This window comes from Lycorma delicatula, chromosome 8, assembly GCF_047948215.1.
Source record: "Lycorma delicatula isolate Av1 chromosome 8, ASM4794821v1, whole genome shotgun sequence".
Classification (NCBI taxonomy): Eukaryota; Metazoa; Arthropoda; class Insecta; order Hemiptera; family Fulgoridae; genus Lycorma; species Lycorma delicatula.
This window is the reverse complement of record NC_134462.1, coordinates 46,547,065-46,561,659: the sequence shown is the minus strand read 5'-3', so window position 1 is coordinate 46,561,659 and position 14,595 is coordinate 46,547,065. Positions and strand designations below refer to the sequence as shown.

The 14,595-nt window shown below is 28.9% G+C and overlaps 1 protein-coding gene across 1 annotated transcript; it reads left to right on the top strand.

Annotated features, from left to right (window-relative positions):
- The first annotated feature begins 4,156 nt into the window (after positions 1–4,156).
- On the top strand, positions 4,157–14,288 carry LOC142328930 (protein LLP homolog). The gene is made up of 3 exons (XM_075373103.1): positions 4,157–4,296; positions 8,801–8,993; positions 13,971–14,288. The coding sequence occupies exons 2-3, from the start codon at positions 8,828–8,830 to the stop codon at positions 14,210–14,212; spliced, it is 408 nt and encodes a 135-aa protein (XP_075229218.1). The 5' UTR covers positions 4,157–4,296; positions 8,801–8,827; the 3' UTR covers positions 14,213–14,288.
- Positions 14,289–14,595: the final 307 nt, after the last annotated feature.

Sequence of the window (14,595 nt, the reverse complement as noted above, 5' to 3'; positions counted from 1 at the left end):
CACCTACAAATTTGCTTCTTCACTGACCTCCATGAAGAATGCTCTCACTGACTGACATCTCGCAGATTCACATCATAACGTCTCACTTGACTGATTTCTTTGACTGGTCTTCCCCGGAGTATTTATACTCCTATTTATACCTTTTTAGGTATTTATACCTGCAGGACCAGACCCCAGTTGGGAGTGAGAACGATCGACCAAGCCCTTTCATTACCATGCATTCCCAACCTGATCCGGTAATTCTTCTCACGGAACGAGATCAGTTTATATGTGTTAGTTGGCAGTATTACAAAAGACAATTGTTAAATGGACCTGTTATCTTTACTAAAAGGGTTTCTTTTAGCTTATTTCTGGATTCTCCCATACTTATATTTTCTATTACTTTTTTCTTAATTGACAGGAATCTGTTACTCAGGTCTGTTATACCAGTTTTGTTACAATATTTTTAATCATCTCTTCAAGATATGCACTAATGAAGATTGGAGCATCCTTGCCTTACTCATTTTCCTAGGTCAAACCATTCATTTTGTCCCGCTTCTACAGTAATTGATATTTTTTAATTAAGCTACAATCCTTAAATTAATATCTTTCCAAATTACTTTTTGACTTTTTTAAACTCTCTTTATTTTAACCCATTGCTTTTCACACATTTTTGAAAAATGCTCTTATCTCTTTACCTCTTTTTATATACCTTTCTCCAGTAGTTCTTATTAGCCCAGTCACACCCTTGTGCCTCTTCCCTATCTGATATTTTTCATTTAGAACCATTTTGTTTCAATTTCTTATTTAGTCTCCTGTTTGGAATTACATTTATCATTCTGGATTTTCTTTTTATTTTATTTTGTCTGTTGTTTTCCATTTAGATGTCATCCAAAGATTTAATTTTCAAAGAATATATTTAAATTTCAAATTTATATCAATACTTTTAAACGTATGGGTCCATTTTTCTACTTGATTATTAGTCCTGGGTAAGATGGTACATCACCCTAATCATAGCAGTCTGTATAGGTGTTTGTCAATCCTTCCCTAGAAATCACTAATTTATTGGGAGTTCAGTGGGTTGGCAATTGTGTCTTGTGATACTGTCCACATGCTTGGAAATCAGAATATTTGCACAATAGCCAAACTAACAACAGAGAAAAGTTCCTGGAAAATAAGACTTACTACACTACTGCAAAATTTTAGTTGGAGGTTAAACTAGTAATGTTAATTAAATTGAGACCAAACATATACAGTTCAGTCAATCTATATAGATAGTTACAGATCTTTGTGAAACTATGCATTGGTATGTCAACAACCAATTCATAATGTTAGGGGAACCTAACATTTGAGATTAGATTAGAATTGTAGTTAGAGTTATATTTATGCAAAACAGTTATGTAAATTTCATCTTACAATAATTTATTTTAAATAACACTGATAGACAAAAAAAAGTTTTTTTTAATGTTTCTCTAAGTGTGGCACCATTTCTTGAATTGCTTTTTTGCATTCATTATAGATCTGTAAATACAAATTTTCTATCACCCTTAGTTTTAAATAAATTACGCTTCAAAAAAAATTAAGGGAAAATATAGTTAAAATCTGTAAATCTTAAAACTTATAATCTTGCATGGCCATACCTGTGTTAGGATGATTTCACTGATGCTTTTCTTTAATAAATAGCCTCAGGCTCATCCTGAATTAATGTCCAACAGTAATCGGCTAGCATGTTAGTGTTCCATTTCCCTTTATAGCAGCTTTCCATCACTGAAATGTCTTGGTGAAAACGTTCACCATGTTCGTCACTTATGTCTCTGATTGTCCGGGAAAAAATCCAGATGTGAGTGGACGAAATGTATTTTCAAAGACATATTACATCCCATAGCTATGTATGAAGTAAGAGGTTGATTAACAATATCGCGGTAACTGTCGGATTTTTGTTTGCTAAGAAAATTTTTACAAACGTCTTTAAATGAAGTCCAAGATGCACTTTCTACATTATTTAACATTGTGTTAAATACATCATCTTTGACCTCTTATTTGAGGACCAACAATTATTCCTTCTTAAATTTATCCTTTACTTACATTCGGAAATTTCTGCCTGATGTACAAAAATCTGGGATTATCCTTCATTGCTTTTAAACAATTTTTCATTATCCTAGCTTGGTGTGGAGAGGGGATAAAAATGTTTTTTGGGTTCAACTAAGGGCTCATGAATAATATTTTCCCCATTAGAAGTTAAGTAGTCTTATTTCTTCTACTCTTTAGTAACATAATGTTTATCCCTAGCTTGGCTGTCGCATATGCAAAGAAAACACATGTACTTAGCATAGCCTAACTGCTTGCCTAACAAAATAGCTGTAACTTTCAAATTACCACATATGTTCCAGCTATGTTATTTATAATTTATTTTTTGAAGAATGTCTTTCATCACATTGTATGTCTCTTTCAAATTAATACCATAAGTGATCGGTATCAAACAATATTTATTACTGTTATGTAGTAGAACCAATATACTTAGTAGAACTATATAGTAACTACTCTAGTTCTATTCTAGTAGAACTAGATAGTAGTAGAACTGTACTTGGATGAATCTATGAAAAGGCGCCAGTCCTCAGGTTTATGAACTTGTCCTAAGTGCAAAATAAGCTCATCAATATTTGTGCAGTAAAACAAATTATTTTCATCAATAAAGAACTTTTGAAATTTTTGTAATTTTTTGAAGTAAATTCCAACCTTGTAGTCTTGATCCTGACAGTTCAACTTGATTTTTTGATAAATTTAAATCTCTACCAAGTCATTTAATTCACCTTGTGATATAAGATGTGGCTTATTGGAAGATAATTCAAAATCATTGCTGTCTATTGTAATGCATCATTCTTCATTGCTGCTTTTGAAACATACATTCACAGGTGGCTCAGGAACTGGAATAATTTCACTGTGAGGTACAGGCCTGATTGCAAATTGCAATGAAGGATATTTTACAGTATGTTTAGATTTTTTAGAAATTCCAGACACATTTGTTAAACAAAAGTAACAATCGGTTACATGATCCTTTGGTTGACGCCAAACCATAGGTACACCAAATGGCAAAGCCTTCTTGTACCTTTCAGCCATCCTCTTAAATATACAGAAAAATTAGACATACTATATCAGGAGCCCACATCTTATCCTGATCACTAATTTTATACTGAAAGTACAAATGATATGCTTTTTTAATTAAAGATATAATGTTTTTTCTATTTGATTTTACGGTAAATTCACCACATATATAACAAAGGCATCTGCATCATTTACACAATTTCAAGGCATTATGACATTGCACTGTTAACAAACTTAGGATAGCAATAAGACTGAACAAAATTAATTCATTCCTAAATTCAGTGCTTAATACAAACAATACAGCTGTGTTTTCAGCTACATGTTTTGACCTGCACAGACATGATTAATTTTGTCCATAGAGGCTCACTGTTCAGTATTAGATATGATGTCATAATATCTGACTATGATATGATTTAATTCTTTGTCTAGTATTGTTTATTTATAGCTCGGAAATTTGGTTAACAAAGTTAAACAATAAAAAATGATCTAACAGAATACAATATAGGAAATTAAAATGCTAATTGTGCATTTGAAAAATGAAAAAATCCTTTAATTAAAATTTAAAAAAATGGTGGGTGATTAAAATATTCTGGGTTCATATTCATTTTCAGCATCAAAAAACAGATTAAAATCATGTATTGCATGTTAGAAAACAAAACTTAAGTTTATCAGTGTAATTAATTGGTAATAAAGCTGTTAAATAACATAATTTAAATGTCGCAAATAGGGCATGATCATAATATAAAAATGAGTATATCTAGTGAGAAGCAACTTCAAACATTAATTTTATGGAAACTGACGAATATAAAATGTAGCATTAATCCTTGTCTTATAACATTTCAAATCTATACAAATGATTGTAAAGAAGAATTTCAGTTTTTAACTGTGGAGAGTGATACAGTGACCAGATACTGTACACATAAGCTTACTTCAATAAGCTTGTGTAAACTTCAATAAGTTTGCATACTTGTAAATACAAGTATGCAAATCTGTTCAAACGTTTTCTAGGGTAAAAGCAAACGACCATAACTTCCTTTCTGCCTCGTATAAAATGATATTTAATTTTAGCGCTGTTTGTCTCGTGTTTGTGCAACGAGTTCAGTTCAACTAAACTTTGCAGATAGCGCTGTTACGGGGTTCTCTTAATGCTATTTGAGCTGGAAAGTAGTGTCATCATTTAATAGCTTGCACGTGTAATAGTGTTTTCGAATATAAGTAAGTATGTACCAATTAATTATGTTGTAGTTTAAATATGTCATTTAACAGACGGCTAGCTCTATTTCGTTTTTAATTATTATAGGGGAAAAAACTTTTTTTTTTTGTATTCTGCTACTAGCCAAATGTTTCGTGTCTTATAGAAATGATGATCAAATAATCTGAATTATATATTGACTAAAAAAATGTATATTTCAAAATAAAGTTTTTAATCACGTATTTTCTGCGTAATTGCAGTAGCTATCTGATTTTCCCCAATTTTTTTCTGCTACTGATAATGTTTAGTTTCGTTTATTTTTTAGGTTACAATTCCTGTACTGTATTACGTGATCACACATTTTTTCCATGTGAAAAATACCGTATTCTTGTATCCCACTGGAGAGATTTGAATGAAAATTAATCCGTTTTCATGAATTAAAGGCTAAGTTTTAAAGATATGTTATGCGAGTGTCAGTGTGTTAAGTTGCTAATTTTAAATTTAAGGGTTATGCGTAATTACGAAGATCAACATTTTTATAGTTATTTGAAATAAAACTCTTAACAACATATTAAGAAACTATTATTTTCTGTTAGTCGATAGTTTTACCATATACAGTGGTTAAAAAAAATTTAACTTTATAAACCCGCTTTGTTGCATACATTTTATTCGTTAGTTGTAATGAATGAAACTTTAAATTTCTTACTATCGAACTATGAATCTGGTTATCTTATTTTGAAAATCGCATAAAAATATAAACAGAAAGAAAAAATTATATTTTCATGTTGGTCAAGATTGTGCAGTAAGAATGTGCCTTGTAGTAGCGTTTAATTACACTGGGGAACAGAAAAAATTTTTTTTTGTCTCAAAGAAAACTATGTGATTCAGATAGTTTATTTTTTCTCCTGAATTCAAATGTGATATCAGTTTTTCCTCATCATACAAGATTTCCCAGAGACAAGCATTTATAATTTCAAACATTTTAATACTTTCTGCATTCTTAATTACACCATATTCAAACATTTTACTCACCTAGAAAGTAAGAATGACAATTTTCTGCTATATTTTGCCTGTATAGCATCCCTCTTGATGGTCTAACAATAATCGGCCAGCATATTAAGAGGATTCCATTTGTCTTGATACCTCATTTCCATAGCTGTAATTTCTTGACTAAATTGCTCCTCATGCTCATCGCTCACTGCGCCAAGATTTTCTAGGAAAATATCTAGGTGCAAGTGCAGGAAGTGTACTTTTAAGAATATACTACTACCCAAATTTTTGTAAGATTGTTGACAATATCACAATAATTTTTTGCCTTTCGATTTCCCAAAAAACTCTGAGTAACATTTTTGAATGCTTGCCAAGCTGCTTTCTCCAGCAGATTCAATAGTTCCTCAAACTTTTTATCATGGATTAGTAATCGTATTTGTGGACCCACAAATATTCCTTCTTTAATTTTTGTATCACTAATTTTAGGAAACTTCTGTTTTTAATATATGAAACCAGGAGTATTGTCCATGGCCTTGACAAAATTCATTAATTCTAGTTTTTATGTAACAGAAGTGGATACACATTTTTAGGATTACACAATGGGTGGATCATGTCATTTTTCTGTTCAGGAATGAGTGATTCGTGTTTAGGCCATTCTTTTCTAATAAAATGTTTTTTCTGTCTTTACTATTCCATTCACACAAAAAACCACAGTACCTTGTATAACCAAGCTGCAGACCAAGAGTAAGAGCAATTACCATCAAATCACCACAAATATTCCATTCATACACTGCATATTGAAGCTTTTTCAATATAAATTTAAAGTTTTTATGTGTTTCTTTCATACTAGCAGAGTGAGCCACATGTACTGATGGGAATGTATTGCTATTATGCAAAAGCACAGCTTTTAAACTAACTTTAGAGAAATTAATGAACAAGCGCCATTCTGTTGGGTTATGTTCATTACAAAGTGTCTCCATAAGAGAAGAGATGTCATTTCAAAACACCTAAGCCATTTTCTTCAGAAAAGTAATCTTTAAAATTGAGAATGATGACTACAATTAGTACACATCTTTGTATCTTTTGAAGAAGATTCCATCCCTCTAGCAGAGAAGCAAGCATTTCAGACTGTTTTTTCAATAATTTTAAATCTCATATGATATTAAGATTTTCTTGAGTCAGTAAATGAGGCTTAAATGAATTGCTTTGTTCAAAAGTTGTATCACCAGAATATGTTTCTTTTTTTTCCTTACTTCCATCAAAATCTGAGTTTTCTTCATCTAATGTCACATGTTCTGGAAGCTTTAGTATGGGCAATTCTTAGCAGTGTGGAACTGGTCTCAATGCAGAATGCAAGTTAGGATACACCACTGTATGTTTTGATTTTGACGTAATCTCTTTAATGTTTATTAAGCAGAATTAACAGTCAGAAGAGTGATATTTGGGTTCCCTCCAAATCATAGTGATAGCAAATGGCTTGTGCCATTTTTCCATGCAGTGAGAAGCCTAGAACACGATAAATAACAAATATGTGGGGCCCAGGCCCTTATTTGATTTACAACTTTACACCCAAAATAAAGTTTATAACACTTTTACTAATGGGAGTAAGGTTTCACCTTTGGGACACTTCACCACATAAGTTAATAATAATTGTTAGGGTGATTTAAATAAACTCCAGGCATTTTGTAACTAACAACTAATTAAAAGAAATAAAGTCATAAATATGTAATACACAATAATTCAGACACACAAAGCACCCACAATGATTGTTTATTGGTTCACTACTATCTCACAACTGGCATCATTCTGATGAATGTGTGCTACACTGCATCACGTTTGTACATGCCTATATACATATGAACTTGCGTAACAGTAGTAACACTACCCTTTGAGTTAGCTCATTTGGTTCCATCATATTTACATTGCTCTAGGAGCTTTTACTTGACAATGAACAAATTGACGAAAAAATGTTTTAAAATATTTAAAAAAATTAAAATAACAAACAAAAAATTTGGGTGATGGAGAAATTCTGAATACATATTTGAAACCAGGATGAAAAACTGCATTAAATACATGCATTGGGACTCGTGAGAAAAAATCATGTTGATCAGTGTTATTGGTTAGCCTATATAGTTAATCATTGAAACCTAATTAAAGTGAGTCAACTTGGTTTTACTTAATTGAATTTATTGAGTTTGTGAATTAGTTTATAGTTTAGAGGAGTTTGAAAGTAATTTATATTGTCGGACTATCAGTAAAATTTTCTGTTGAAAAAAAAACTGATGTGTATCAATTATTTTTCACGTATTTTGTCAAAGTTGTTTGTAAAAAAAATATACTGATTATCTCTTACAGGTTATTAAAAAACTGAAATATTGAATAAAAATGGTAAACATATTTATAAAGGAAATTTGTTGCCTTTCAAGCTATTTTTTGCATTAGTAGCCTAGTTTGATGTGATCGGTTATGATTTGCCCTTTTTTGAAAGTAACTGTTACGTAGTTAATGTATGTTATTTATGTTATGGAAGTTAATTGTACAGTGTATGCAGATTGCTAGCCATATCGTAATTACTGAAAGATAACTAATTCTTTAGATATTCAGTGTGTTTTGAAGACTATTAGAAACACTATCATCATTGATAGATATTGTTCATAGTGTTTAACAATCAGTCTCTTATTGCAGTTACTTTGAACATGTTTACGTGTGTTGATATATAATTTCTTTGTAGTGAGAGTTTGTTACTATAATTGAACAAAAGTTCTTTTCCAGAAAGAGAAGTTGCCCTAGTAATTTACATCAAACAAACTGCAATATACATTGAAAGATGCATTTAAAAAACAATTTTTATGATTTATACCTGTGGTATTCATGGATTATTATATTATTGGATATTATATTGTGGCATTCATGGACGTGAATTTTCAAAAGACTAACAAGATACTTAATAAACTTGAAAAATTTGAAATATTGGTACATAAAGATAATCTCCCATTTAAGATATTAAGTTTCATTAAAAAATCTTCACTGTTAATAATTAAACTTTCGTGATTGAATTCACAATAGTTTTCATGTGTATTAAATTTTAATAAAATATTTAAAATTCTATACAAAGTAACTCAAAAATTAATCAGTAGCTTTGAATTCACATTTATAATTTCATTATACAACACATAACATTATATGACAGGAGGTTAGTCGGTTAACATGCTTTATCAATTTTTGTTATCTGTTTATAATAAGCTGAAGTTGAAAAAATTGATTTTTTTCATCAAGATAATTGTGTGGAAAAAAATACTACACATATATACACGATTGAAACAAATACAAACTAATTTGTGAATTTGAAGTATGCTATTAGAAATCAGTGGTATTGTTTTGATTGTTTATCCTATTATTGAAATGTTAACTTGTCAATACCGGTGTAGAAATTTTTTTCTTAGAAATTTGATTGTGTAGTCATTTTAATTTTTTTGCCTGTTTAAATTTTTTTTAGCATATTTTATTGATGTATGAATTTTATGTTAACCTTTTTAGAATTGTATCCATTGCTGAAGTTTAATAATGGCAAAAAGTCTAAGAAGCAAACGGAAACGAAAAATGCGTGCAGAAAAACGTGAACGTTATGGTAAAAAAGAACTAGAAAGGTTAAAAACTATGCTTGAAAAAGCAAAAAGTGGTGAAGATACAGATGTTAAATTTGTTACAGTAGAATCACTAAAATCCGATGGTTTGTATTTTAAGTAAAATAATATGGTTATTAATTTATATGTATCAATAAGTTTCATTTTGATAAATTTGAAAAGAGGACTTCACATTTACAAATTTTTTTAATTAACTTACTTTTAACATTCGCTCAAAAAGTGATGACAATCTCAATTATTAAACATTAATCATCAGTTCTGTTTATGAAGCTTAAAAGGTTCAACTGTCATAGTAAATATAAAAAAGAGCCTGCTAAAGAATACTCTGTGTACAATTTTGAACTTTTTTTCTCAATAAAAATTTTACTTTAAGAAAAAATCGAGATGTTTTTGTGATATTTTGTGTACACATACCCAACTAAAAAATAACTTTGAAAATTTCAAAATAGCCATTTAAATTTTGTAATTATCATTAGTTTTATCAAATTGTGCTTTTAGATAAAATTGTAAGCCTTTTTGTGAACAAATTGATACTTTAATTGTTCAAAGCTTTTTATAAACAGCTGAGGATTGCAAATATCATGCAATTTCTGACCATCTAGGGATGCTTTTTCTGTTTCTTCTCTAATTGAATTAAAAATAATTAATAATCAATTTCTATTAGTAATAACAGAACATGTACATGTTCACTATATTTCATTAAAATATCTCAGTCTTTTCTTAAGATATAGATTTTTATTGAAGATACAAAATGGCAAAAAAAGGGAAAATGAAGCAAGAAGCAGTTTGTCAGAGTGAACCTTTTTATTTATTTGATGTCCAGAATTCGTGTCCTAAGTGTCCCAGTATTTTCTGGGAAAAAGCCCGTAGGCCTTCTGCCTCGATGGAAGATATGGGTTGTGTTTGGCATAGAATTTTTATATTTATGATTTTTTTAGTTAATATGAAATTCTGAAATTTGCTGATACTTTTCTAAATAATAATTATGAAGTTTTATGAATTTAATTCTACATAAATTATATATTGACCAGAGTTCAAAAAGTTTTTAATCGTGTAAGGTTGAAAGTATAACAACATAAGTGGATAATGACATTTGAAAGTGAAATTTGCTGAAGTTTATTTTAGTATTATTTTGTATAGAAGATAATATTGTGTGGTTACAGTAACTATGATTGACACAAGTAGTTGTACAAAATTATTCTCTATTTAAAGTAATAGAATTTTAAAACATTGTTGCAGTTGTGAGTTGCTTGTTTTATTTTTAATATTTTGAATATGCTAGTAACTCTTACTATCTTAGGCAGTACAGTAAAAATCTGCTAGAATACAATTGTGATGTGCATTGTAAAGTAAATGTGGATTTTCTTTTTAGAAGTTCTCCTCATTTATTTTCCCTCATCTTAAGTACAGTAGCTGCCACGTAACGGCGAGCTTAAATGATCAGTTGGCATGTTACTGCCATACTTTTGTTGTCTGAAACATTGGCACACCATGACTAGTCATCTCTTGTAGCACAAACATGATGCATTGCATAGTAATCGTCGCTACTCCAAGGTCGCCTTGGCGGGAACTGTACCTAAATTATATTTTTACACTTTCGATGAGAAAGTTCATTATTATTATCTGTTATTTTGTAAGTTACAATTTCTTTAGTTTTTAATATGTTAATTTAAGATTTATTTACAATTACAAATGATCTGGTTATTTTTGCAGAAATTATGGTATATGGTAGCTTATTCATTCATTCTCTTTGCCTGAAATACTCAATTTTTTTTAACAGTTTGGCTTGAAGATTTCAGTGTTATTCTTAGGTTGCTCTTTATTCTATTCTTGGGGTTATCTACTCTGTACTGCATGAAAGTTTATTAATGGTGTTGCAATTGATGGTATAGATTTTCTTTTTTGATGTATTTTTTGCATCCTTTTTGTACCTGTAAACTGAAAAAGATTGTTTGGATTTAAATGAAATAAAAATTTCATTCCATATTGCTGTTTATCTGTTAATTAATAGTTCTGAAATTTTTTTTTAGAAACAGTTTCACTTATTTAATAAAAACTTTTATAGTTTTATAAAAACTTTTTGTAGTATTTTAAGACTTTAATAGTTGTAAAGGTTTTTTTTTAAAAAGGATTTTTATAACATTCCTTGTTCTTTATATATAAAGATATAATTCTGAATGAATATAAGATAGCTGTTAAAACCTTTTTTTTAGAAATGTATACTGAAGTTACCTAATAGAAAAATAAAAAATCCCTTTCGGCATGCTGGAAGGCAGAAGTATATTTCACTGGTGCTAAGTAGGGAATTAAAAAGATTTTTACCTTAAAGTTAAGAAAAACTTCAAATTAACTCAATATGACAATGGTTGCATGTGAAAAAAGTTTCACATATTTAGCATATGACAAGCCCCACTTACAATTTCAGTAACATTTTGGTCATCCATTGTCGTAAGGGTTGATCATATCAAAAATTGTTTTAAACAAAAGTTTTAGGTAACGTTTAGAGGACTAACGACCATTTTTAACCGATTTGATACTGTGCCTATTAAGGGGGTATGATTTTTTGTCTTCAAAATCCCATTTTTTCCACCCCATGGGCCAATGGTTGGTGATATCTACTTACATATTTACTTACATGATATCTACTTACTTTTATTTACTTACATAAGTTTTAGGCCCTTATACAAAGAATAGTAGGAACTTTAAACAAATTCAATATTTTACTTAATAAGAAAGTTATAGTGATATTTTGTTTTTTTCAAAAAAGCCCCCCATTTCCACCCCCGTGGTCTGATTTTGCCTGTTAACAAACTCGACTGAGTATTTTGGTCGTTATATTTTATGTATCAATTTTAAAGTGATTGGCACAAAATTACGGCAGTTATCATGTCCACAAGAAAGTGAAATATATATATATATATGTCTATATAAACTTTTGAACTGACGATGGTTTTGGGTTCTGGTTGATGTGAAACAGGAAGATATGTCAAATTTTTCTGGAAGTCGAATCGTGGTCCCCATTACAATAGGTAGCTTTCATATGAAATCTACCCAACATATTGCATTATTTTTTAATATTACAAAATATTTAAACTTTGCTTGAGTCAATAAAAACTTGATAAATTTATATTCAATAAATTAAATTAATTATGTATTCATTTTCAAGTTATTTTCTACTATATTTATATTTTGTTATTATTTTATTTGTTTTTTCATGTAATTTCATTCATTAATCAGATATAATTTTGTAAAAAAAATAATTAAGGCAGTAGCAATTTTTGGCTTTTAAGGTGATATTTGACTCTCATGTTAAGTGATATTCAGCGCTTTATTTCAAAGAATTTTCGTACAGTTCTGTGTTTAGCTGCTCAGACTCCTTTCTTTCATTATAAAGATGTAATTTTCACTTTTAGTTGATTTATTATTGTTTATTATCCTTTATTTTTCTCAAAATATGTATTGCATTCATGTTATTTATCATATCATATATGTTATTGTCATATCACTGTTACAAATTTTTTATGGAAAAGTTTTTTGGTTATTGAATTCTAACGTGTAACAGTCTTTAGTACAAATAATGGATAACCACTAATGATTAAAAAACTAGTTAAATAGTCATACTTTCCTTCAGTTCACAATTGAAAATAATACTCAAGTTGGTTACACAGCGCAGTTGTTTGGCATGGTTTAGTGCTTTTATTATTTGTTAATAAATTTAAACAAGTATGTTCATTGCAAATAAATCTCTTGAGCAATTTTATGCCAGTTTATATTATACAACCAGATTCATCCGAGCACTTTATATTGTGTAGTGCTGCTGTATAAGGTTCTGTTGTTCAACATTGACTAGACATATCAGGATTAAACTGCACTTAATTACTCACCTCTGCCAAATTATCATAAAGTGTAAATTTTTGTGTCTTGATTTCTTATTGATTTAACATTATATTATTTTGCTATAAAATATCTTGCCAGTTGTAGGACTTAGCTTATTAAATTAACCTCTGCATATATGTTTGGTTATATTATTTTTTCTTTTTTTTAATTCATGGATTATAGCAATGTTGTAACTGTACACTTTATTACATATAAAGAATTACAGAAAAAAAGGCTTTTTTCATGTTAATAGTAAATTATTCCTTTGTCAGAAGTCTTCTTGTAACAATTAACTTTCACACCTTCAGTTATTAAAATTGAAACTATAACAAAAATATCTTTCTAAACATCATTGGTCTGAATATGAACACTCATTTGCAGGAAATAATGGCAATTTTTTCTGATATTATAAGAGGAGAATGAGTTAGGGTTCATTTGACATACTAATAAATTACTGTTCATATTGTGTAACAAAGAATGTTATATTGTATTATATAATTAACTATAGGTTGATGCATTTAACCTGGTTTGTTACTGTTATTGCTTATTTATTAATTATTATTTGTTAGCTACTGGTAAGTTCAGCAAATTTAAAAAAAATCTGTACTGTACAAAATAAGCAAATTATCATAAATTATTTTAAAAAAAGTTACTTAATCAGAAACTAGGTGAACATTTTAATTGTTAAACAATCATCTTCAATAAAAACTAAGAAAATAGTATATACAAAAATAGTAATTCTAAATAAGTGAAACTATAATAAAAAGGAAATAGTAATAAATATTAATTAACCAACAAACAGTATTTAGGGAACTGTAAAACTTGCATTTGTAATTTTGTTTGATAAGTTGCCCATAGGAATCTGATCATTTTTAAAGCAAAATAGTTTGGTAACCCTTACATGTAGGCAGGAATCAGACTGGCTGAGATATTGTTTACCAGAATTTAAATCATAGAGACTGATTTCTAGAGTTTAATTACGAAACTTGATTTGTGAATTATCAATGATATTTGTTTTATTTTATCGGATATTCCTTACCCCAACTATTCGTGAAGATAATCAAAAGATGGCTGACTTTATTTTTTTTTACATTTTAATGCTTAAAAAAATTATGGTTAAAAAAAAATCTTTTTTTTTCAAAGTTTTGTTTGAGGTTTTCTGTTACTTTTATTATTTCTTTTTATAGCAAGAGATGCTATAGAAGTTGAAGAGAAAGATGATAAAACAAATGTTGCTGAATTTAGTGGTGATAAAGATCTTGAGCCCATGGAAGTTGTTGGTGAAAAGAAAAAAGGACAGAAAGGAAGATTTCCTATTTGGTACAGTAACCATAAAATAAAGAAAATGAAAAAACGTGATATGAAAAATAAAATGAAGAAAATTAAAAAAGCTAAACAACAGAAACAAAAAGCTAGAAGACGACATTAATTTTTTTTTTTTATAGTTTTTTCATTCAAGGTGTGTAAATATAAGTTGTCATTTTAATAAATATATTAATAAATGGTTTGAAGTTTTTTCATACCTTTTAAAATAGTGCTGTGGCATATAATTGAGCCTGCTGGTAAGGGAAACAAGTAATGCTGTAAACATAATTAATTGTTTAATGGTTTTTTTACATATATAAAACTATTTGGGATATTATTTTGGATATGGGAATATTGAACATGAAAATAATAATAAAAAATTGTATAAACATAAATTCAGCCTTATAAATCTGCAAACAGAATTTGATTTGATGGGGACATTTTTATTAAAATTACTTAAGTTGGCATACAAAGATAAGATGTTGATAAATTAATAGTTATTGCAAT